Genomic DNA, 21,890 nt, shown 5'->3' on the forward strand with positions numbered 1-21,890 from the left:
TTTTTTTTTTTTTTTTTTCAGTCATTATGAAAACTAAAAATGCCCCTATAAATGGTCCCAAAATTCTCTGCATGGCCATACCATGCTCCTTGCCCTTTTGGGTGCCACTTCTTGAGAGCCTTGAGTTTGGGAGCCTCACAGGAGTGTCTGACAAGGATGACCCTGTCAGAAGCAGTGAGGAGAGGCTGAGTCAGAGGCCAGCTAATAGTCCCCAGCCTCTGTGTACTCTGTGAACCCTGTGTAGGGACCTTGTTTCTAAAAGATCAGATCTGTGGGTTCAGCCCCTTCCCTCAAGTTGCAATATTGAAGGATTCTATGGGCAAAATATCGAATGACACAGGAAGCATCAAAAGAAGATGGAACACAGACACAGAGTCACTGCACCAAAAAGAATCGGTTGTTGTTCAGCTATTTCAGGAGGTAGCATATGACCAAGGACCGATGGTATTGAAGGAAGTAGTCCAAGCTGCACTGAAGGCACTGGGAACAAAAGAAGCCTCCAGGAACTGACGGAACACCAACCGAGATGTTTCAACAAACAGATGCAGCACTGGAGGTACTAACTCCTAGACACCAAGAAATTTGGAAGACAGCCACCCAACCATCCAACTGGAAGAGATCCATATTTGTGCCATTCAAGAAAGATGATCTAACTGAATGCAGAAATTATTGAACAATATCGTTAATATCACACACAAGTGAAATTTTGCTAAAGATAGTTCGGAGATGGTTGCAGTAGTAATACATGGACAGGGAACTGCCAGAAATTCAAGCCAGATTCAGAAGAGGACATGGAAAGAGAGAGATCATTGCTGATGGCAGGTGGATCTTGGCTGAAAGTAAAGACAATCAGAAAGATGTTTAGCTGTGTTTCATTGACTATGTAAAGGCATTTGACTGTGTAGATAATAACAAATTGTGGATAATAGTCTGAAGAATGGGAATTCCAGAACACTTAATTGTGCTCATGAGGAACCTGTACATAGACCAGGAGGCTGTCATTCGAACAAAACAAGGGGGCACTGCATGGTTTAAAATCAAGAAGGGAGTGCATCAGGGTTGTATCCTTTTGCCATACTTTTTAAATTTATATGATGAGCAAATAATCAAAGAAGCTGGACTATATGAAGGAAGAGTGTGTCACCAGGATTGGAGGAAGACTCATTAACAATCTGACATATGTAGATGACACAACCTTGCTTGCTGAAAGTGAGGATGACTTGAAGCATCTTACTGATGAAGATCAAAGCCTGCAGCCTTCAGTATAGATTACACCTCAACATAAAGAGAATGAAAATCCTCACAACTGGACCAATAAGCAGCATCACAATAAATGGAGAAAAGATGGAAGTTGTCAAGCATTTTATTTTACTTGGATCCACAATCAACACCCATGGAAGCAGCAATCAAGAAATCAAATGACGTATTGCATTGGGCAAATGTGCTGCAAAAAAGCCCCTTAAAAAAAAAAAAAAAAAAAAAAAAGCCTCTTTAAAGTGTTCAACAGCAAAGACGTTACTTTGAAGACTAAGGTGCGCCTGACCCAATCCATGGTATTTTCAGTCACCTCCTGTGTGTACAAAAGCTGGACAATGAGTAAGGAGACCGAAGAAGAATTGATGCCTTTGCATTGTGGTGGTGGTGGTGAAGAATATGGAATATACCGTGGACTGCCAGAAGAATGAACAAATCTGTCTTGGAGGAAATAGAACCAGAATGCCGCTTGGAAACAAGGATGGCAAGACTTAGTCTCATGTACTTTGGACATGTTGTCTGGAGGAACCAGTCCCTGGAGAAGGACATGATGCTTGTGGGTAGAAAACAAAACAAACCCACTACCATCAAGCCTGTTCTGACTCATAGCAACCTCCACTGGATTTTCAAGCCAGGAAATCTTTACGTAAGTAGATTGTCCCACCTTCCTTCTGTAGAGTGGCTGGTGGGTTTGACCTGCCAAACTACTGGTTAGCAGTCAGATGCCTTGCACACTTCACCACAGAGCTCCTTTGATAAAGTAGAGGGTCACCAAAAAAGAGGAAGACCCTCAACAAGATGGACTGACACAGTGACTGCAACGACGGGCTCCAACTTTGTGAGGTTGGCACGGGACCTGGCAGTGTTTTGTTCTGTTGTGCCTAGAGTCACTGTGAGATGCAACTGACTCGATGGCACCTAACAACAGCACCAGCCCATCAACTCTGTGTCCACACTGCGCTGTGCAGAGCTGGTTGAGGGGGTCCTTGCCTGGACCACAGGGCAGCATTCTTCTGTGGCTGATGTGGGAGGTGCTTGGTGGGAGTGGTTGATAATGTCACTGGCCTCTTAGGAACCATGGTGTCCCCCATGACCACCACCCCAATCTGCCCTTCAAACTGCCAAGCTGGTGCTACTTCCTCAGGATTTCCAAAGGATTTCTCCTCTTTATTTTTAAGAAAACTACATACACACTATGCACGTGTGCACAAATGTTCCTGTCTGTTAGGTGCTGTCGGGTCAGTTCTGACTTCTAACTAGCCCTAAACGTGCCATCTTTGCTTGTTAACACTTTTAAGAAATCTTTCATAGCAGTTTCCCCAGTGCAGTACATCATTTAATTTCTTGCCTGCTATTTGAATGGGTGTTGATTGTGAGTCCAAGTAAACAGAAATCCTTGACAGCTTTGTTATTTTCTCCGATTACCTTGATGTGTTGCTTATTGGTCAGTTGTGAGGATTTTTGTTTTCTTTATGTTGAGGTGTAATCCATACCGAAGACAGTAGTCTTTGATCTTCATCAGTAAGTACTTCAAGTCATCTTCTCTCTCAGCAAGGAAGATTGTGTCATCTGCACATTGCAGGTTGTTCAGTGAGTCCAATCCTGATGCCATGTTCTTCACGTAGTCCAGCTTCTTGGATTAGTTGCCCAGCATACAGATTGAATAAGTGTGGTGAAAAGATCCAACCCTGACTCACACCTTTCCTGACTTTAAACCATGCAGTACCCCCCTTGTTCTGTTCAAATAATTGCCTCTTGATCTATGTACAGTTTCCACATGAGCACAGTTAAGGGTTCTGGAATTCCCATTCTTCACAGTGTTATCCATAAAGCTTACACATACGTAGATATCTTTTCAGTGTTTGCAATTTCTTGATTTTAGAAACTCTGTTCTGTTCATGAAGAAGCTCTGGTGGCATAGTGGGTAATGCGTTTGGCTGCTAGGCAGAAGGTTGGCAGTTCAAACCTACCAGCTGCTCCGTGGGAAGAAGATGAGACAATCTACTTCCATAAAGATTTACAGCCTTGGAAACCCAATGAGGGTTGCAATGAGTCAGAATCGACTTGATGGCAGTGGGTTTGGTTTTGGTTTTGGTTCTGTTGATGAAGAAAAAGGGCCTTGCCAGGCTGGCCCCTTTAGTCGGCTGCCTGGAGTAGTAACCAAGCATACTAAGGTGGACCACGTGTTGCAGTGTTCTGCTGGCCCTGGGTCCACTAAGGAAAGGTCACCTTGTGCAGTTGAGAAACCCAGAAATAGGCCGTAGGAGCTGGCTCTGAGTGCTTTCCATTTGCCACTGGGTCAGTTCTGATGATGTGTCAGACTGGGACTGTCCTTGATAGAGTTTTCAGTAGCTGACTTTTTTGGAATTAGATTGCCAGGCCTTTTTCCACGGTGCCTCTGGGTGTATTTGAACCTCCAGCCTTTTGGTTAGCAGCTGAGTTCACTGTTTCCAAATGACAGGCTAGTATCGTCAGCCAGCTCTAGGTGCCTTGGGGTCTGCATTTGTCCTCCTTTTGGAGTAAACATGCCTCCTCTTTGTTTCTCTTGCCTTCCAGTTCATTTACGATGAAGAAATTGTGTGGTAAGTTTTTAACCTTTGTTTTCAGCTGCTCCTTTTCTGTTTGTTCCCAGCATCCTTGTTTGTTGAGTTCATTGAATCATTTTTATTCCTTTTACAAACACAAGCTCATGAACTTGTAAGAATGACACCATGCTAAGCAACCATGCCTTTATTTATCCTTCCCCAGTGACAAACAGTATTCCCTTGATATTCCCACCTAATGGGTATGAAGATACGAAGCTAGAAGAGTTTTTTTAAAAAATCATGGTAATTTTCATAGGGAAAAGCATAAGACAATGTGAACCGTGGGGCCAAGAATCCAGACATGGCTCATGGGTCTGTGGGATGTAGAGATAACATGGGTGTCACAATAATGCAGTGAGGAAAGGATGGGGATCTCCAATGCTTCTGGGACAACTGGGGACCAACACAGTAGAAAATAGAATCAGATCCCTTCCTCACACCTTATACAAGAAGAAATCCCAGGCAAATTAATGGTCAGACTGTAAAAAGCAGGCCTTCAGCATGTGCTTGTCAGGTGAACAAATAAGCAATAGCTTGTGTGGCTTCCTCAGAAGCCTGTGGTCAGACCCACAAAAGTCTCTGCTGTCACAGAGTTGGATGCTGCATCCACAAAGCCCCCAAAAAGCAGATGCTTTGGCATCAATTCATGGCTACCCCATGTGCATCACAGTAGAACTGCTGCATAGGGTTTTCATGGTTGTGAAAACCAGCTTTCGGAAGTAGATCACCAGACCAGAAGAGAATGGTAAGAGTGTGTCCCAGCAAGGCTCCCTACAACCCAAAAGTCCACTGCCATCAAGTCAATTCTAACTCATAGTGATCCTATAGGACAGAGTAGAACTGCCTCCATAGGGTTCCTAAGGCTATAAATCTTTACAGAGCAGACTGCCACGTCTTTCTCCCACATAGTGGCTGGTGCATTTGAACCGCCAACCTTTTGGTTGGCAGCCAAGTGTTTAACCACTGTGCCACCAGGGCTCCTTGCAAGACGACCCCTTACTCCACCTATTTCCCAGGAGGCCTCTATGCCTGGGCCCCGCCTCATCTCAGTAAGTTCTTAGGGCCCTGGAATCTGAAACTTTCTTCATCACACTCAGCAGCTGCTCTACTAGTCTCTGCATCTCAGGTGGCCACAGACTCTCTTGGGATTGTACCTGTGTGACTCTACATGCCCTGAACCCTGGGATGTGGCAGCCTGGTCCATCCTCAGCCCTTTCCCCAGTTCTCAGTGGCTGCAGACAGGGGGAGTCTGGCTGGATCCTACATGAGTGCCCCCATTCAGTTTTCTCTCTCAGTCACCAAGAGGGCTTCAGTCTGGGTCTGGGTGGATATGGGGACAGGGCAGACAGAGACAGCCCGCCCTCCCCAGCCCCAGCCCCAGGTGCTCTGTGCAGGGTGGTGGAGCGGTCGTCTGGCTCTAACCACCGTTTCCTTTTTCTCTTTGAGGTGGGAAGGCTTGGTGCTCATCGTCTTGTATGTGTTTTACATTCTGATCATGAAGTAAGTGCCTTTTTCCTTCTCCTTGGCTGCTCTAGCCTTTTGCTGGCTTTGGAAAAGCAAAACCCCCATGGGCTCTTCTGTCCCTGATGGGCAGCCCCAGGTCTCTGGTCGGCATCCTGCGGGGTGTGGCCAGAGTAGGGGAGTGACGTTCAGACACTGTTTTGGGGGAGCTGTCCACAAACAGGCCAGGGGAGTCGCGCTAGGAGCCTTCCCCAAACAAGATGCCAGCAAGGACCTCTGTGCCCCACTCTGCTGCTTCTCCACCCCTGGAGTAGCCACGCTCCCTTTCTTTGTGAACCTCCAGACACTTCAGTACCATACTCTTAAAAAACCCAGGCTGCTTTAGCTTCATTACATGCCGCCTCTCAGGGCCACTGCCGTGCACCGCCACAGAGGGCACAACTCACAGCACTGCGGGCCTGCGGCCCAGATCAAATGACCCGTGAGCTGGGCCCACCCAGGTTTTCTCTTCCTCCTCACACCTCCACAGGCAGCTGAAAGGAAAGACAACCTTCTGATTTTGATGGAGCTATAAATCCCCACAGTGTTTTATAAAAATGGGCAATAATTGATCACGTTGCTGGAAAACTGCCCTTTGGTGACCTCTCTCTGCCTGCCTCTCAATGAGGCAGCCAGCCTCAGGGGCTTTGAGGTAGAGTCTGTCTCTGGGGAATGCGAGGCTGGCTGTGAGGGAGGAGTTGTCTGTAGAGTGCCCCAGAGCGTGATTGGCTGCTTTGAGGCATTGGGCAGGCCTGGTAATGCCTCCTTCGAGCCTGTCCCAAGGGCTTGGTTGAACTTCTTTTATTAGGACAGGGTTGTAACTTGCTTGAGACATCTTGGGCTAAAGGTCTCTTACGCCCCCAGGAAGCCCACTGACAACTCACTGGGGGCAGACCCCTCACACTGCACATTGTTCTGAAGGTCCTGTCGGAAACCCGTCAGCTGAGTTGGAAAACCTTGGTTCACTACCTCGCTCCCAGAAGGGTACTCCCAGGGCCAGGCTGGCCTTGTTGGGGAGGAAAGGGTGGGGAGACCCCAGCAGACTTCTCCACCCATATGATCAGTGGGACTCGCCTCCCAGGTCTTCCCTGACCTTCTGTCTTACCCTTCCAGGTACAATGTGAAGATGCAAGCCTTTTTCACCGTCAAACAAAAGACCGTTGCAAACGGCAACACAGTCAACAACGAGTTAGAGGATGGTAATGATTACTATGACATTAGCTATGATGACCCCTCCGTGCCATTACTGAGGCAAGGTAAGGCTGAGCAGACAGAAGGGACTCAAATACTGTCACTGAAGCCACTCTCTCCTTTAATGCATATACACACGTGCACATGTGTACTCATACACGCATACTCCCCCTAAGCTGTCACTCTCTCTGGATTTGTTGTTGTTGTTACCTGCTGTCAAGTCAGCCTTGACTCATGACAGCCCCGTACATAGCAGGACAGAACTACCGCCTGTGCCATCCCCATGACTGGTTAGGAATTAGGCCATTGTGCTCCACAACGTTTTCATGGCTGAATTTTGGAAGTAGGTTACCTGGCCTTTCTCCCTACTCCATCTTGGTCTGGAAGCTCCATTGAAACCTGGTCAGCGTCACAGCATCGTGCCAGCCTCCAGACAGGTGGTGGCCGTGCTGGCAGTGCATTGGCTGGGAATTGATCCTGGGTCTCCCACACAGCAGACAAGAATTCTACCTCTCAGCCACCACTGCCCTTACTCTCAGGGCTGACCTTTGGTCAAAGGCAACTAAACAAGGAAGGACAATTAGGGTTTGAGATGTTTCCCATATTGATGTTCACTTAGATGGATGAAGGACAGAGGAAAGGAAAAGAAAAGAAAAGAAAAGAAAAAAAAAAAACCTTCATGGGAATTTTCCAAACCACCCAAGGAAGCATCACGGTCCTGCTTCCAACTCCTGAAAGGCCATGGTATCTCTCTGACCCACGTAAAAGGCCAACGACAGGACGCTGAAGGCTCAGGCGCAGGAGAGCAGGCCTGAGCCCTCCCCTAGTTTCCCACAGGCCCGGCCCAGTCTAGAGGGGCCTGCTGCTCCCAGCTGGGAGCACTTGCCCAGAAGATGAGCAAGGCCAGCTGAGCCTTTGAGCTGAGCAGCTGTTCCCTGACCAGCTTCCCAGAGAGGCCAGCACAGAGCCCCTTGCCCTGGGGAGGACAGCCTTGTCCTCTCAGCTGCTGATAACCCCCTGGTCTGGGAACTGGGGTTCCAGCCTCCAGAGCCAGCCCATGTCATCGACCCAATGCTGTCGAGTTGATTCTGACTCACAGTGGCCCTACAGGATGGAGTAGAACTGCCCCCATAGGGTTTCCAAGGCTGTAATCTTTATGGAAGCAGATTGCCACATCTTCCTCCCGTGGATCACCTAGTGGATTCGAAATACCTTTTGATTAGCAGCTGAGCACTAAACCAGGGCTCCTTTGGTCATCTCTGCAGAACCCTGAATTATCCAGGCTGCTTCCTTGGAAAACTTGTCCTCCTGTCTTAATAAACCAGCCAGTCACCAGGTTATCCCCTCTGTTGGGGAGGCTGCTGGGGAAAAAGAGCACTCATGCCTCCTACCCCAAGACCAGTGCTGAAGTCTGAATAGCCACCCAGTTGTCTCAAGCAGTTCCAGTGCATGGTGATCCCAGGTGTGTCAGGGCAGACCTGTGTTCCAGTTTTCAGTAGCTGTTTTTTTTTTTTTCCAAAGATCACCAGGCCTTTCCTCTGAGCTGCTTCTGGGGAGACTAGAGTCACCATCTTTTCAGTTAGCAGCAGTGGGTTGACCTTTGCACCACCCAGGGCCTCCAGAGCTCAAAAGCCAGGGCTTAATCCAGCCTCTTTGGGTTCCATCCCCCAGTATCGCTGGAGGCCTCTGGGACCAGGTGAAATGACCTTGGACTGGCCACCTGAGAGATCTTTCTCCCTAGTCCCCATGGCCCTGGGCTAGTCATAGCTACTTTCAGGTGACTTTCATTCATTTATGATGCTAACAGTTGGGCCAGATGGTCTCAGAAAGGCCAGTATGAGCCTGTGTCTAGGACATTGGGGGCTGTACTTCCTTGTCCCCCACCTCCCAGGTCTTTGTTCTGGGCTGGATCAGAGTAAGAGGTCCACTTTGACCAGATGCAGTCTGTCTCCTGACTCAGGTAACCTCCAAGAGGAGATGCTTGGAGCAGGTGCCCAAGTGAGAGGTGACTCTCTCCACAGGAAAGGAAGTAGACTATTGGGGTGGGGTGGGAGCACAATCAGGGTTGGAGGGACCCACCCACTGGGGACGGAGCAAAGGAATCCTGCAGAGCATAGGACTTTGCCTGTGTGTGGAAACGCAGCTGCCCCTTTGCTGTGTTCCACCAATACAGAGCGGCTGCCCCAGGGGAAAGCCCGTTTCCAGGACAACGTCAGAAGGGGAGGCAGCGACTTGGGTTTTAGCTCCACAGACACAGTGGCTCCAAGGTATCTCTCTAACGTTCCCACACATAGTCTCTCCAGGCAAAGGTTGCTTCCTGCCTAGTCCTGTAGACTTGGGATCAGTGCCCCAGGCTCTCCTGGAGATACTGAGTGGGGAATGCCAGCCCTAGAGCTACCTAGCACCCCCTGCGGCTGACGGGGTGTCCCTGCTGCTCACATTTCTTGTTTCCAAGATGGTGGAGGCCTCAGCTACTGGCCCTTTCAGGGAACCCAGGCCCCCCTCTGGCCTCTGTCTGCATGGGGCCTTCTCTGGAGCTTGATCTTGACACAGTCTCCATCCCTTTTATATCCCAATATGGACTTTCCCACAAATTCATTTTTCCCAAAATCTCTTCATGTCTGGGACAATTTCTAGAAAACCAGAAGATTAGACGTAGGACTACAACTTCCTGCGAGCGCTGGGGAAGGAGGCAAGATCATGTCTCCTTCCAATGGGGGGAGAAGGAGGGAGAGGCTTGCTCGCCTGGCACTGGAGAGTGGGCGCCTGGAGAACTGCATGTTGGAGTTTTCTAGCACTGGTTGGAGGTTGCCCCTTCCCTCACAGACTCATTCTCCTCTCCAAGGCTCCCAGAGGACCATGTATGAGTCAGTCCAGGGCACTGTCCCCTAGAAACAAATTTGACTGAAGCAGGAGGAAACATCCATGAGCATTTCTGGGGGGACTGAGGAGGACAGGGGTTCCAGGACTTTGCCTTTTCGAATGGCATTGTCAGGGAATCTTGAGACGATGTCTGAGTCCCTCTCAGCCCATCCTCCATCTCCAGGCAGGATGCCATCTAACTCCTCACCCACAGAATACAAGATGCTTGCTGCTGGGTTCTTTAAGAACAGACAAGTGAACACCAACTACTGTTAATGTTCCTGGTCCCCCATAAAAATCAGGATGTTTGTGACCAAACCACTTGACAGGAGAAGAAAACTATAAAGTCTTTTACCCTCTCTCTAAGAGAACACCTTTCCGTTCTTAAATTTCTTGAAGGCTTGCCACTTAGGTCACCACATCGGCTTGGACCAGTGCTTTGTTTTTCATTCAGTTAGTCTCTTGTCTGAGACTCCTGCAGGTGTTTCACCAAACCAAACCAAACTCACTGCCGTTGAGTCGGATCTGACTCATAGCATCCCCTCCTCGGGTTTCTGAGGCGATATCACCTCGGAAGTAGATTGCCCAATCTTCTTTCTAAGAAGTGGCTGATGGGTTTGAACTGCCAGCCTTCTGGTTAGCAGTCAAATGTCTTAGGCACTACACCACCAGAGTGGGTATTTCACATCACACTACACTTCTGGTCAGAAAGCAGGGCCTGCTCCGCCAAGGGAAAGGTCCCAGGGATGGAGGCAGGAAGGCACCTCTGGTTCCAGCTGCTGGGAGCTCAGCCTCTCCTCACTGGTGTCCAGGTGGCCTTGGTCCCAGACTAACAGCTGTCCCCCTTGACCACTGGCCACCTTGTTACATCAAGCTGTCCTAGCTCGGAGGGTCACTGTGGGGCATTCATTCCCAGCTGCCCTGGGGCTGGGCACACCTTTGACTTGGGCCAGGGAGGAAGGGGCAGGTATACCTGGCCCTGGACAGAACTTTGGGGAAAATGTACCGTAATTGAATTACCTTCTGGGTGGCCTCTTTGGACTTGGAGGTACCACCTTGTGCTGGCCCTGGGCAGGTGGCAGCAGCGCATGGTGCCTGGAGAGGGGCTACTGGGGCCGCCCCCTCGGAAGGCTGAGGTTCCATTGGCTCCCTCCTTCTGAGCCCACGTACCCCGTGGGGCCATGACAGGGTGTGTCTACTGGATTCAGCCTGCAGGTCTTTGGCTGGTCCCCTGCCCCCCTCCACCTCTGAGTTGGAAACTTCTGCACGGGGAGGGATCCGAGCATCCTGCGGCAGGGTGGGGCTGTTGGGCACGGGCCCTTGTGTTCCTCAGAGTGGACGCAGAACCATCTTGTTCACCCAGGCGAGGGATGGTCCCCAAGGCCAGAAGGCTGGGCATCAGAGTTCCCTTAGAAGTCCCCCTACTAACCCCTTCATCCAATAACCCCGGCCCCGCACTGCCATGGAGAATGCTGCCCGGCTCTCGGCACCCACCGCACGCTAATCGTGTCTGGCACTCACTCTCGGCCTCTGTCTCCTTAACTCCTCTCCTCTTCTGAATTGTAAGTAATCTGCTTCCATCCAAGCAATAACACGTGCATTAAAGACAGTCCCACGAGCCCAGCCCAGCACACGCCTCACTGGAGGTTGGCGTCCATTTCCGACAAATGCATGATCCTGGCTTTGTTTTCTAACCCACACGCCTCCTGTCTGCTGAGCCTTGCTGCCTGTTCGGTGAGGGGTGTGTGTTTGGTGTGTGCGTGTTTGTGTTTATGCCATTAACTCACATGGATTTGCTTCCTATACCTGGTCTCTGGTTGCCTTGTACCTGCGAGGAACACTCACCAGGAGTGGTAACCAGTGCAGAGGGAAGGGCATATCCATTCTTACAGCCACTCGTTGGGAAAATTCAGCCTGCTTGTGTGTGCTGTGTTCACGAGTTTAGTGTCTAGGACCTTCTGGGACTCTGGAGTTAAATGTCAAATCCCTCAGCACAGGACATGCTTGACAGGAGTGGGGGATGGTGGGTTTTGTCACAGCAGCTGGGCTCAGCCAGTAGCTCACCATGTGCCATGGGACAAGCAGGTTCCTGTCTTAGGACCCAGCTGCCTCATCTTGGCCTGTGAGCCAAATCGTGGGTCTCGTGCTTGCCTCACAGAGAATAGTTAGATGCACCCTTCCCTGTGAGGTGGAGATAATCATTTAAGGAAAAGCACCAGAAAGAGTACCAGGGACAGGTGGCCGTGGGGGACACCCAGAGCCAGTGGTCTCTAGTGCTTTTCCAACGTTTTCCATTCCAGGTGACCTCTGTCAGTTTGTAGTTTGTCTGCACCTCTGTAAGCCAAAGGAAAGACGGGTCCCCTCACAGTCACAGTCATGGGGGAAGGTGGCAGGGACCCTGTTTCTATTGTAGGTGGTCTACCCAGTGAGGCCACAGAAGGGCTGGAGGTAGGGTATCAGATAAGTAGTCCTTGATCAGGGGGACCATGGGGCCTCTCTGATACTCCCAGGGGGCAGGCATGGCAGAACCAGTAACTCACTTTGACCAGTGGGAGGGTGCTGAAGCCAGTCACTGCAGTATGGCTTCCATTGACTGCCAGCTGCCAGGACCACAGGCAGAGAAGCACCCCACACGAGGGAAAGCCATCCCAGGCCTTGGGTGGGTCCTCAGGGAGGTTTCAGCACTAATCATGGTGTCATGCTCCATAGTGAAGGAGAAGCCACCATACAGCAAAAACCCCGTGGTGATGGTGGACGAGGTCATGAGCTCCAGCCCTCACAAGTTCAACTTCCCAGAGGCGGGCTTACGCATAATGATCACCAATAAATTTGGGCCCAGGACCCGACTACGGATGGCCAGCAGGATCATAATTAATGAGGTGAGTTTGCTTAAGAGACAGTAAGAATGAGTGGCTCTGGGTAGGTTCTGACACTAAAGCAAGGCTCAGAGTATGAGGGCTTTTCCTGGTGTTGGGCCACCAGGGTGTCTGCCACCAGGTTGTCCTTGATCCACGCACCTGTTTATGGAAGGCCTGGCACCTCTGGAGGGAGCCACTTGGAGGTGACCAAGTGTTTAGGTGCTTGGCTGCTAACCAAAAGATTGGTGGTTTGAACCCACTAGCTGCTCCATGGGAGAAAGATGTGGCAATCTGCTTCCATAAAGATTTACAGTCTTGGAACCCAGTGGGGCAGTTCTGCTCTGTCCTGTCGGGTGACTGTGAGTCGGAATCAACTTGGCAGCAGGTTTGCTTTGGTTTCGGTGCTTCTGGAAGCCTGAGGGACGCGCTCCATTCAGGTGGGCTTTGAAAGCAGACCGCAACTAAATATACCCGCAGTGTTTCTCGAAGCGTGTGGTCAGGCTCTGGGCTAGAACTAATTGGAGAAAGGCCCTTCTGAAGTATAGATTGTTTCTTTAAAATGCTGTTTAGGGCAAGAAAAGATGAATACACCACTCTTCTGAATGGATAGCAAATTCTAGAAGGAAACCCAAGACACTGGTGAACAGTGATTGTTCTGGTTCCCTAGTGCCGCTCTGACAGGATTATACCACAAATGGGATGGCCTTAACAAACAGGAGTTTATTCTCTTACAGTTGGGAGGCATTAAGTCTGAGTTCAAAGTGCCAGGCTCTAGGGTGGGGCTGGGTGAAAGTCCCTCCCTCAACCTTGGGGTCCAGCTCTGCCTCCTGCTCCTGGCCCACTGGAGCTAGAGGCTTTTCTTTACTCAGCTGTTGGCACTGAGGCTGACAAGCCCAAGGTTGACAAGGAAAAAGGCACAGTCCCGATGTTACCAAACCACACAGCAGGCCATTAACTCAAGTCCATCAAATGTCCCAAAGTCGGCAGAGCATGGCAGGCTGCTGAACAATGACCCAGCTACATGCAGGGTTCAAGTGTGCCGTAAGCTAGAGACCATTCCCAAAGCTGTTTCTTATATACAGGAAGCAGACCACATCCCTAAGGCAGCTACTCAGCTGCTCACAGTAGATTCCGCCATGGAGTTGATTGTCAGTCTCCTCATGGGGAATACTACACCCAGCTGCCCAGCCACTCAGCCAGGCCCAGCCAAGCTGACACACAGACTGAGCTACCACAGTGACTGCCTGTGAGGGAAACGCCCTTTTTACTCTGTACCTTCTCTCTTCGCTTGAATTTGGTGTCGTGTCTCCTTCTCATTTGAAAAATAGTCATTAAATAATTGTCTTATTCAGAGTGCAAGCAGTAGAGCAAAGATAGCCTGCTTCTGCTCACCAGTTCCCCAGTCTTGCTGTACTTGTGCCCATTAGAGTTGTAAGACCTTATGCTTACCTGCAGGTAGTTATGGTTGTTGCCAGGTATCATCAAGTTGGTTTGCAATTCATCACAACCCCATGTAACAGAGTGGAACTGCCCTACAGGGTCTCCTAGGCTGTGATCTTTAAGGAAGTCGATCACAAGATCTTTCGCTCACAGAACCACTGGATAGGTTTGGTGCAGACACTGGGTGGGTTTGAAACTCCAACCTTTTGTTAGCAGCCAAGTGCTTATCCATTGTACCACCAGAGCTCCTCAGGTAGTTAGTTATTAGAGGGTTTTAAACTTGGATGGCTAATACTGGGTAGTTAGCAGATAGAGTGTACGGAAAAGTGATTATTTTGCAAGGCTTACAGGTTCTGAATCTCATGCACTTCTACTTTGATTTCGTATGTAATTTGTCCTCTGCAGGGAAAGTGTATTAAGTCAGGGAAAAACCATCCCAGGCTTTGAATCCTATTGAGTCGTTTTACTCCGAATCAGTAAAAATTGAATCATTTTGTTCCAAATCCATAAAATTTGAATCAGGGAAATTTGACTGAGTCTCGGCTGTTTTTCACAAACACGATCATTGTACTGACTGAGTGCTGGGGGTTGGGTGCTGAACAACTATTAAGAATTTGGGGATTTGAGTTTAGAATAGATTGTTTGTGGCTCTTGCAGCCAGGGATGTAATGGGGCTTTGATGAGCCCATAAAATGCTGGTGGTCATTCCCAGATGTGTGAAAAACCTGGGCAAACCTCATCTTCCATCTCGTTGGAATTTGCAGCCCCGGGAGCCAGAGTCTGGGCTGGCTGTGGAGTAGGAAGGTCTGAGTTTCATGTTGAATTAACCACTGACTCCTTTACTCTGCTGGGCCTCAGTGCCTTGGTCAGGACGCTTCCAGCTCGAAAAATCTCAGTGACACAGGCATGAAGGGTTAATGCCTGGAGGCTAAGTGGAGTCTTCAGGGAAATTGGAATGGGAGTGGGGAGAAGAAAAAACAACCATAGCATGTCCAGTTTCAAAGTTATTTCTTAAGAACCCTAGTCTCAGGTACTCTTCCATTTTAATTCTGCAATGTACAGATGGGTTTGCAAAGCTAAAATGAATCAATGGTAGACACTCCTGGGGAGTGGGTGTCCTTCCTTGTTCATCATCAAAGAAGGCAGAGCAGCCCTGTGAGAGGATTTGAAGGGGGTGGCTACTAGGTGTTAGGCGCCATCAAGTTGACTCCAACTTGTAGTGATTCCATGTGACAGACTGGAACTGCCCCATTGGGTGTTCTCGGCTATTATCTTTAAGGACCAGATCTCTGTGGGGCCTCTGGGTGAGTTCAAACTTTGAACCTTTTCGCAGCAGCCAAGTGCTTAGCTTGTGTGCCACCGGGGCTCCTTAGGTAGGGACTAAGGAGGACATTGTCTTTCCTTTACCCAAAGGCTGCACCTGGCACCACCCATAGCCACAAAGCTGAGCAGCCAGGGACCCAGAATTTCCCTCACCCTCTGTTTCTCACCCCCCCATATGAATATGCCTCCCCGCCCCATCCCTCCACCTCTTTCATCCCCACCACTCCCTCCTCCTTGCCTCACACCTGGATGCCGGTCTTTCTGAGCTGCTGATACTGCCTGTAACTTCTTGAACACCTGCTGGGTGCCTGGCAGGTGCTAGACACTTACCTGTGTGTGGCATTAATCCTCCTAACGACCTTGTGAGGAAGTTTCTAGTTTATCTGTCAGAAAGAAATCATGTGCCCACAGCCACGTAAATCATGTGCCCACAGCCACGTAGATAAAAAGAAGCAAGGGTTCCAACCCAAATCTGAGTCTAGACCCACAAAGGGAGACTGCAAGGTTTCTTAGAGGTCCACCCTCCCACGCACTTCTTTTGATACCTTGATTCCCTCTACAGTATCCAGCCCCTGCTTGAGACACTTGTTATTACTCATTTTTGTTGTTTTCACCCCTTACTCTCTTCTGAAGTCTGAACATTCTTGGAACGTTGCCCCTGCTCTGGTCCCAGCCCTCACCATCCCATCACTGTCCTCTAGAAACCTCCTCATTTGTGTATGTCTGCAACATGTAGAGCCCTGATATAAGGGATTAAGATCCATCACCTCCATCATGTTATAAGCTGTGCCTTTTTCAGTGCAACCTCAGATTGTTGTAAATATTTTTTTTTTCCAAGTACAATCCTCTGTTGATTCCTATAAGCTAGGGTCAAGAGATCTCCCTGTACCCCAATTCACATTGCTGCTATTAACGTTGTTACTAAACCGTGTCCCCTTTCCGATTCTACCTTGGTGCAGCTAGATGGTCTTGGACAGCAAAGATGGCCTGCCAGCTAACCCTCTCAGGCAGCAAATGTTATTCCTACGTGTGTGAGCCTGAATCAGGGACACAGGTCACTCTGCCCTTTTTGGTGGAATGAGTGTTGTGATCTCTTTGGAGAAAAAAAAAAAATTGATTTCCACTCCTCTCTAGATTTCATGACTTGCAAGTCCCTGACAAAGACTGAAGTGAAGACAGCCGGCAGGTCAGCTCCTCTTTCTTGTTGAGAAATAATAGGCTTCCACTTGAAGTGATGATGCCCTCCCCACTTTTTAACATTCAGTAACCACAAGGGTAGGTGTTAGAAATGCAGCTATAGGATGTTGCCTTGGGGACACGTTTGCTGTCCCTTGGTCTCCCGCTGAAATAATTGGAAGGGAAATATGTGGCCTTTCTAGGAGGTTCATTACGCACAAGGCCTGAAGCTGATCCATAAATATTCCTAATGAGAAAGGTGACCTGTGTAAGGGCCACTGTATCCCTGGGAAAAGGAATCCTGTTGGTTTCTTCAAATGTGGCCTCTATCTTTTCCTCATTTAATAAACCCAACCATTGCTGTCGGATCAATTCTGACTCATAGCGACCCTGTAGGGCAGAGTAGAACTGCACCATAGGGCTTCCAAGGCTATACATCTTTATGGAAGCAGACTGCCACATCTTTTTTTGCGCACAGTGGTTGTTGTGTTTGAACCACCAACCTTTCTGTTCGCAGCTGAGTGCTTTAACTGCTGCAGCACTAGGGCTCCTTCTTTGTTTAGTAGGAACCTAGAAGCCCTCAGCTTCTGCATGGACATGAAGAGGCAGCCTGGTCAGTAGCCAGGCTGTGGGAGGAAGAGCAGCCAGGAAGGGGGACAAGGGGATGAGATTGGTCACAGATATTTGCCCTTGAGAGCACTCACTGGACATGGCAAAAGCTTTGACTGGAGTAGACTGTGCCAATGGCCAGTAACCCAGAAAGATGCTCAACATTATGGTTAGTTATAAAGGAAATGTAAATTAAAACCACAATTCGATACCACTGTATACCCACCAGAATGGCCAAAATTAAAAGGACTGACAATACCAAGTGTTGGCAAGTACGGGAAGCAGTTGAAATTCTAAGACGTTGCTGGTACAAGTATAAAATGTTTCAATGTGCACCTGCCTTACCAAACCAAACCCAACACCACTGAGTAGATTCTGACACATAACAACCCTATGGGACAGAGTATAACTGTCCCATAGGTTTTCCAAGGCTATAAATATTTTACAGAAGCAGACTACCACATCTTTTTCCCATGGAGTGCCTGGTGGGTTTCAACTGCCGATCTTTTGATTGGCAGCTGAGTACTTTAACAACTGGGCAACCAGGGCTCCTCACCCAGCTGTTTCACTCCTAGGGAGACACCCTCAGAGAAATGAGTGCATATGTCCTGAAAAAAGACAGGTACACAAATGTTCATAGCACTGTTATTCATCATACCCCCAAAGTGGAAACAACCCAAATGCCCCATAGGCAAAGGATACCCTGGTTTATCCATATAAGGGAATACTACACAGCCATGAAAAAGAGCAAACTATCAGTGCCTGCCACACCACGGGTAAATCCCCCAGATATTAGCTTGAGTGAAAGAAGCCAAGCATAAAATAGTACATACTGTTTGAATCAGTTATATAACATTCAGAACAGGAAAATGAAATCATGTTTATAAAATCAGAATAGAGATTACCACTGGGGAGGGGATGGGAAGAGCAGAAAAGTCCTGAGGGGGGCTTCTGGAGGTCTGGGAAGGTTCCACATTTGGAAGTAAAACATCATTGAGCTGAACACTTAAGATGAGAGTCCTTTCTTACTGTGGTAAAGATGTAAACAACACACCTGTGCCATTTCAACAGTCTCTACCTGCACAGTTCAGTGACATTCAATATGTCCATCATGCTGATCAGCCATCCCCATTATCCATTTCCACGTTTTGCTGTCGCCCCTAACAGAAGCTCAGTGTCCCTAAATAATGACTGTCCGTTGTCTCCCACCCACCCTGGTAACCACTGATAAACTTGGGCCTTTAGACACTTGCCTGTCCCAAATATTTCATGTAAGTAAGATCATGCCATATTTCTCCAATACAAGGACACTTTTTGTGCTTTTTGTATGATAGCTCAAAAATTAAGCAAAAAAGCTAGGTGGGGCCTTTCCTGTGACCATCTTCTGGTGGCTAAGAGATGTCCACAGTGCGAACCCTGGAATGGTCACCCTCATGGGGCCTAAGTGTGTGATGGCATGGTGAATAGACACTAAGAGTGAGGCCATTGCTCTGACCAGTCCCCAGAGCCTTCCAGAGAACTGTCCACATGGAAATGGGCAAACTTAGATGGATCCCAGGATCCCTGAGCCAAGTCTTAGTCTCCAGGGGTGATGATGTAGAAGCCCGCAAGGGCCTCGTGAGTGTGGGTGTGTGTGCCCACGTACTAGTCCACCTTTCAGAGTCTGTCTTGTCTCCTGTGTACACAGCGGCAGAGACTGATCAACTCAGCACCTGGTGTGAATGGCAAGCCACTGCCAAACGGGCGGCTGGAGAACGGCGAGGTTCCTGCGGAGAATCCCCAAGACCCGCAGCAGGACCGGCAGCAGCCACTGCCACCACAGCCGGAACCGCCACCCTCAGAGCCGGAGCCAGAACCAGCGCCAATCGAGACCACCTTCCTGTCCCCCTTCTCCGTGCCCAGTGAGTTCTGGGGACGTCCCGTCAGGACTGTCTTAGTCTCCCAGGGCTGCTGTAAGAGAGGACCACCAACCTTGTAAGTCTGGAAAGCTACTGTCTCACGGTTCTGGAGGCCAGAAATCCTCGTCACTGTGTCAGCCAGGCCATGTTCTCTCCAGAGCCTCTAGAGGAAGTCCTTCCTTGTCCCTCCCAGCTTCTGGGAGCCCCAGGTGTTCCTTGGCGTGCAGCTGCAGCACAACTGTCCTCGCACGACATCTTCCTTCTGTCACTATCTTCGTTTTTTATAAGGATGCCACTCAGATTAGACTAGGACTCACCCTCCTCCAGTATGACCTCATGTTAACTGGTAACATCTTCAGAGCCCCTATGTCCAGATGGGGTCACAGGTATGGGGATTAGGGTCAGGTTCACGGGTACATGGATTAGGTGTTCAACTGGTCCTTTGGGAGACATCATTCAGTCCATAAGAGGGACCAAGCCCAGGTCTTAGGGTGGAGGGCTGGAACAGGCCACAAAGTGGCGGCCGTTCCATGTGGGGTGGTAGGGCTGGTGGGAAGGGCTGATGTGGGTTCACCTGAAGGCTCTGGAGGCACCTGATAAATACCTGCCCAGGGACTGAGCGACAGATAAGAGCTGCAGTTGGATGCAGGCACTGCTGCGTGTGGCTGGAGCCTGGGTGACGGGCTGGCTGGGGACATGGGAGTAACCCCTCGCGACAGCACTGCAATGCTCAGGACAACTGTTCTTTCTTTTGCAGTAAGAAAAAGCAACAGCCAGTGTTATGTTTATGGGCACATTCAGATGCTCCCCACCCTTCCACCATGGCCAGCCATTTTGCCCACCATTGCTTATTGGCTTCTTGTTGGGTGCCATCAAGTTGATTCCAACTCCTAGTGAACCCATGTGATAGAGAGAACTTCCCCCAAAGGGGTTCCTAGGCTGTAATCTTTACAGAAGGAGCCCTGCTGGTGCAATGGTTAAGTGCTCCGCTGCCAGCCAAAAGTTCAGCACTTCAAACCCATCTATTATTACTCCATGGGAGACAGATGAGCCAGTCTGCTTCCATAAAGACTACAGCCTTGGAAACCCTTTGGGACAGTTCTCCTCTGTCCTGTAGGGTCACTGTGAGTCGGAACAGCCTCAGCAGCAGTGGGTTTGGTTTTTGATAATCTTCACGGGAGATGATCACCGGGTCTTTCTGCTAAGGAGCGGCTGGGTGGGTTTGAACCACCAACGTTTCGATTCTTGCTTATTGGCTAAGACGGGACATTCTAAGGCCACAACGACCCTTAGACAGTTGCACCTTAGACATTTGAGAGCATCTCCTACACATTAGTAAGTCAGAGTGGACCACCACCTGGCTCAGGCCCCCGTGTCCTCCATGTCACTTGGAGTCTAACTTGCAGGGCCCCATGTGATCTGACTGCTGGTTCCTTGCTGGCCCCCGTCTGCTCTGTCTTGCCCCTCTGTCCCAGCCACACCGCCCTCCGGTGTTGATCCCAGGCTCCGGCCTTAGGACCCCTGCACTTGATCTTCACTGGACTGCGTGTCCCCATTTATCTGTGCAGCCCCCTCCCTCCCGTCTTCAGCTCTCTGCTTAGCTGCCACCTCACCAGTGTGGCCTTCCCTGACTGCCCTATTTGAAATCTTTTAAATTGTTCTAATCTCACTTGTCTTCCCCCACTAAAATGTCAGGTCCAGGAGGGCAGGGGTCTTTTTCTGTTTTGTTCACTGCTGGGTTCACGACACCGTGCTTGACATATTGTAGGTACTTAGTAGGTGTTTGTTGAACGAATGAATTCAGTTGACACATGAAGGAACTCCCAGACTCACCCAGCCTGCCTCAATCTTTAACCAAGCCCATTGCGAAGGCCCCTGCCATCCTGCAGGGACATGAAGCCTGGGCATTTGGGCCCAATCTTGACAGTGCCTTCTTGGTGTCCTGCCATCTTGAGGGGCAGCAGGACTTCAGCAGAGGGTTTTAAAGTCTAGAACGTGATGCTTTTCTGGTGAGTACCCTTTATGCAGTCTCCAGAGGAGCTCTAGGTCCTTGGGGCCCAGAGAGCAGATGCCAGGCTCAAGTGTGGCCACAGGAAGGGACATGCAGTCATGGTCCAGGAAATAAGAGGAGCTTGGCGGGGGTGGGGCTGAGGGGTGGCAGCCACCATTTGGTGTGGTCTGTATACAAGTTCTGCAGCTCCATGGCATGGGTGGCAGAATCCCCAGCTCACAGGTGTTAGGCCTGCTGGGGCCATAGCCACCAGCCTCCACGGGTCACTTCATCTGAATCCTGGCCCCAATACTGCCTACCGCCCAGAGGTCTGCAGAACCAGAAAGAGGACTGGTCTTCCTGGTGAGCTGTTACTGTGCAAAGGGAGATTGCGACCATAAGAACATCTTCCCAGCTCCCGGCGGCCTGGTGTTCGGCAGGCTAGGGCAGGAGGACCCAGAGCTAGCCACCCTTCCCCTTGTGCACGTCCGGGATGTGGCACTCCTCTGAGAGGAAGAATGCCCTGCAGGGACTCTGGGCTGGTCATCCTCACCCCAGGGTGGGCATGTTTATAATGCAGCTGTCTTGCAAGGGCAGGGGCCAGATGGCTCCAGAGCCCCCCTGCTCCCAGGTTCTCTGCACCTATGAGTCCACCCCCAGGGACCTGTCCTTCCTGGTAGAGTAGGATGTCCTGTTGTCCTTGGTCCACCTTCTTCCTGAGGCCAGAGGCTCTCAGACATTCCCCGGGGCTCAGCCCATCACAGAGCCGAGGGCTGGAAGCTTCCTCTGGGCTTTGTGAGGGAAGGAAGTGCTTTTCTTTGTCCTGAGGAACTGGCCAGAGCTTCCTTTGTGTCCTTGTCCTGTTTCCAGGTGTTTCCTGGGAAACCACAGTAACTTCCCCTCCTCCTCCTCCCCGTCTCAGTGTAAAGGGCTGGCCGGGAAATGCAATTGTGAGGCTGCTGTTTGAGGTGTGTCCAGCAGCCAAGGAAAATCACAGCTGCTGTGGGCTGGGGCTTACAGGGGGCTAGTGCGAGTCAAGACCCACCCCCTAGTTCCCTCTCCACCACCACCCCTCCCTACCCCACCCCCCACCTTCACTGCCTTTTCAATTCTTCTTGGTTCTGGTTTCATAGTGCTCTGGGGCTGCAGGTGGCTCTGAGGGTAGCAGAACTAGTTGTCTGCTAACCTGGATCCCTGGAGGGAA

At 49.9% G+C, this 21,890-nt stretch overlaps 1 protein-coding gene across 1 annotated transcript in view; it reads left to right on the forward strand.

Moving 5' to 3' along the window:
• Positions 1-21,890, forward strand: part of SLC24A4 (solute carrier family 24 member 4) — a 218,705-nt gene that overhangs the window by 166,052 nt on the left and 30,763 nt on the right. The window contains 5 exon segments of the mRNA XM_007944500.1: positions 3,811-3,836; positions 5,286-5,339; positions 6,453-6,595; positions 12,102-12,271; positions 18,486-18,699. Of these exon segments, the coding sequence (XP_007942691.1) occupies positions 3,811-3,836; positions 5,286-5,339; positions 6,453-6,595; positions 12,102-12,271; positions 18,486-18,699 (607 nt within the window).

Source organism: Orycteropus afer, unplaced genomic scaffold (genome assembly GCF_000298275.1).
Source record: "Orycteropus afer afer isolate SDZICR_OR568_19922 unplaced genomic scaffold, OryAfe1.0 scaffold00127, whole genome shotgun sequence".
Lineage (NCBI taxonomy): Eukaryota > Metazoa > Chordata > Mammalia > Tubulidentata > Orycteropodidae > Orycteropus > Orycteropus afer.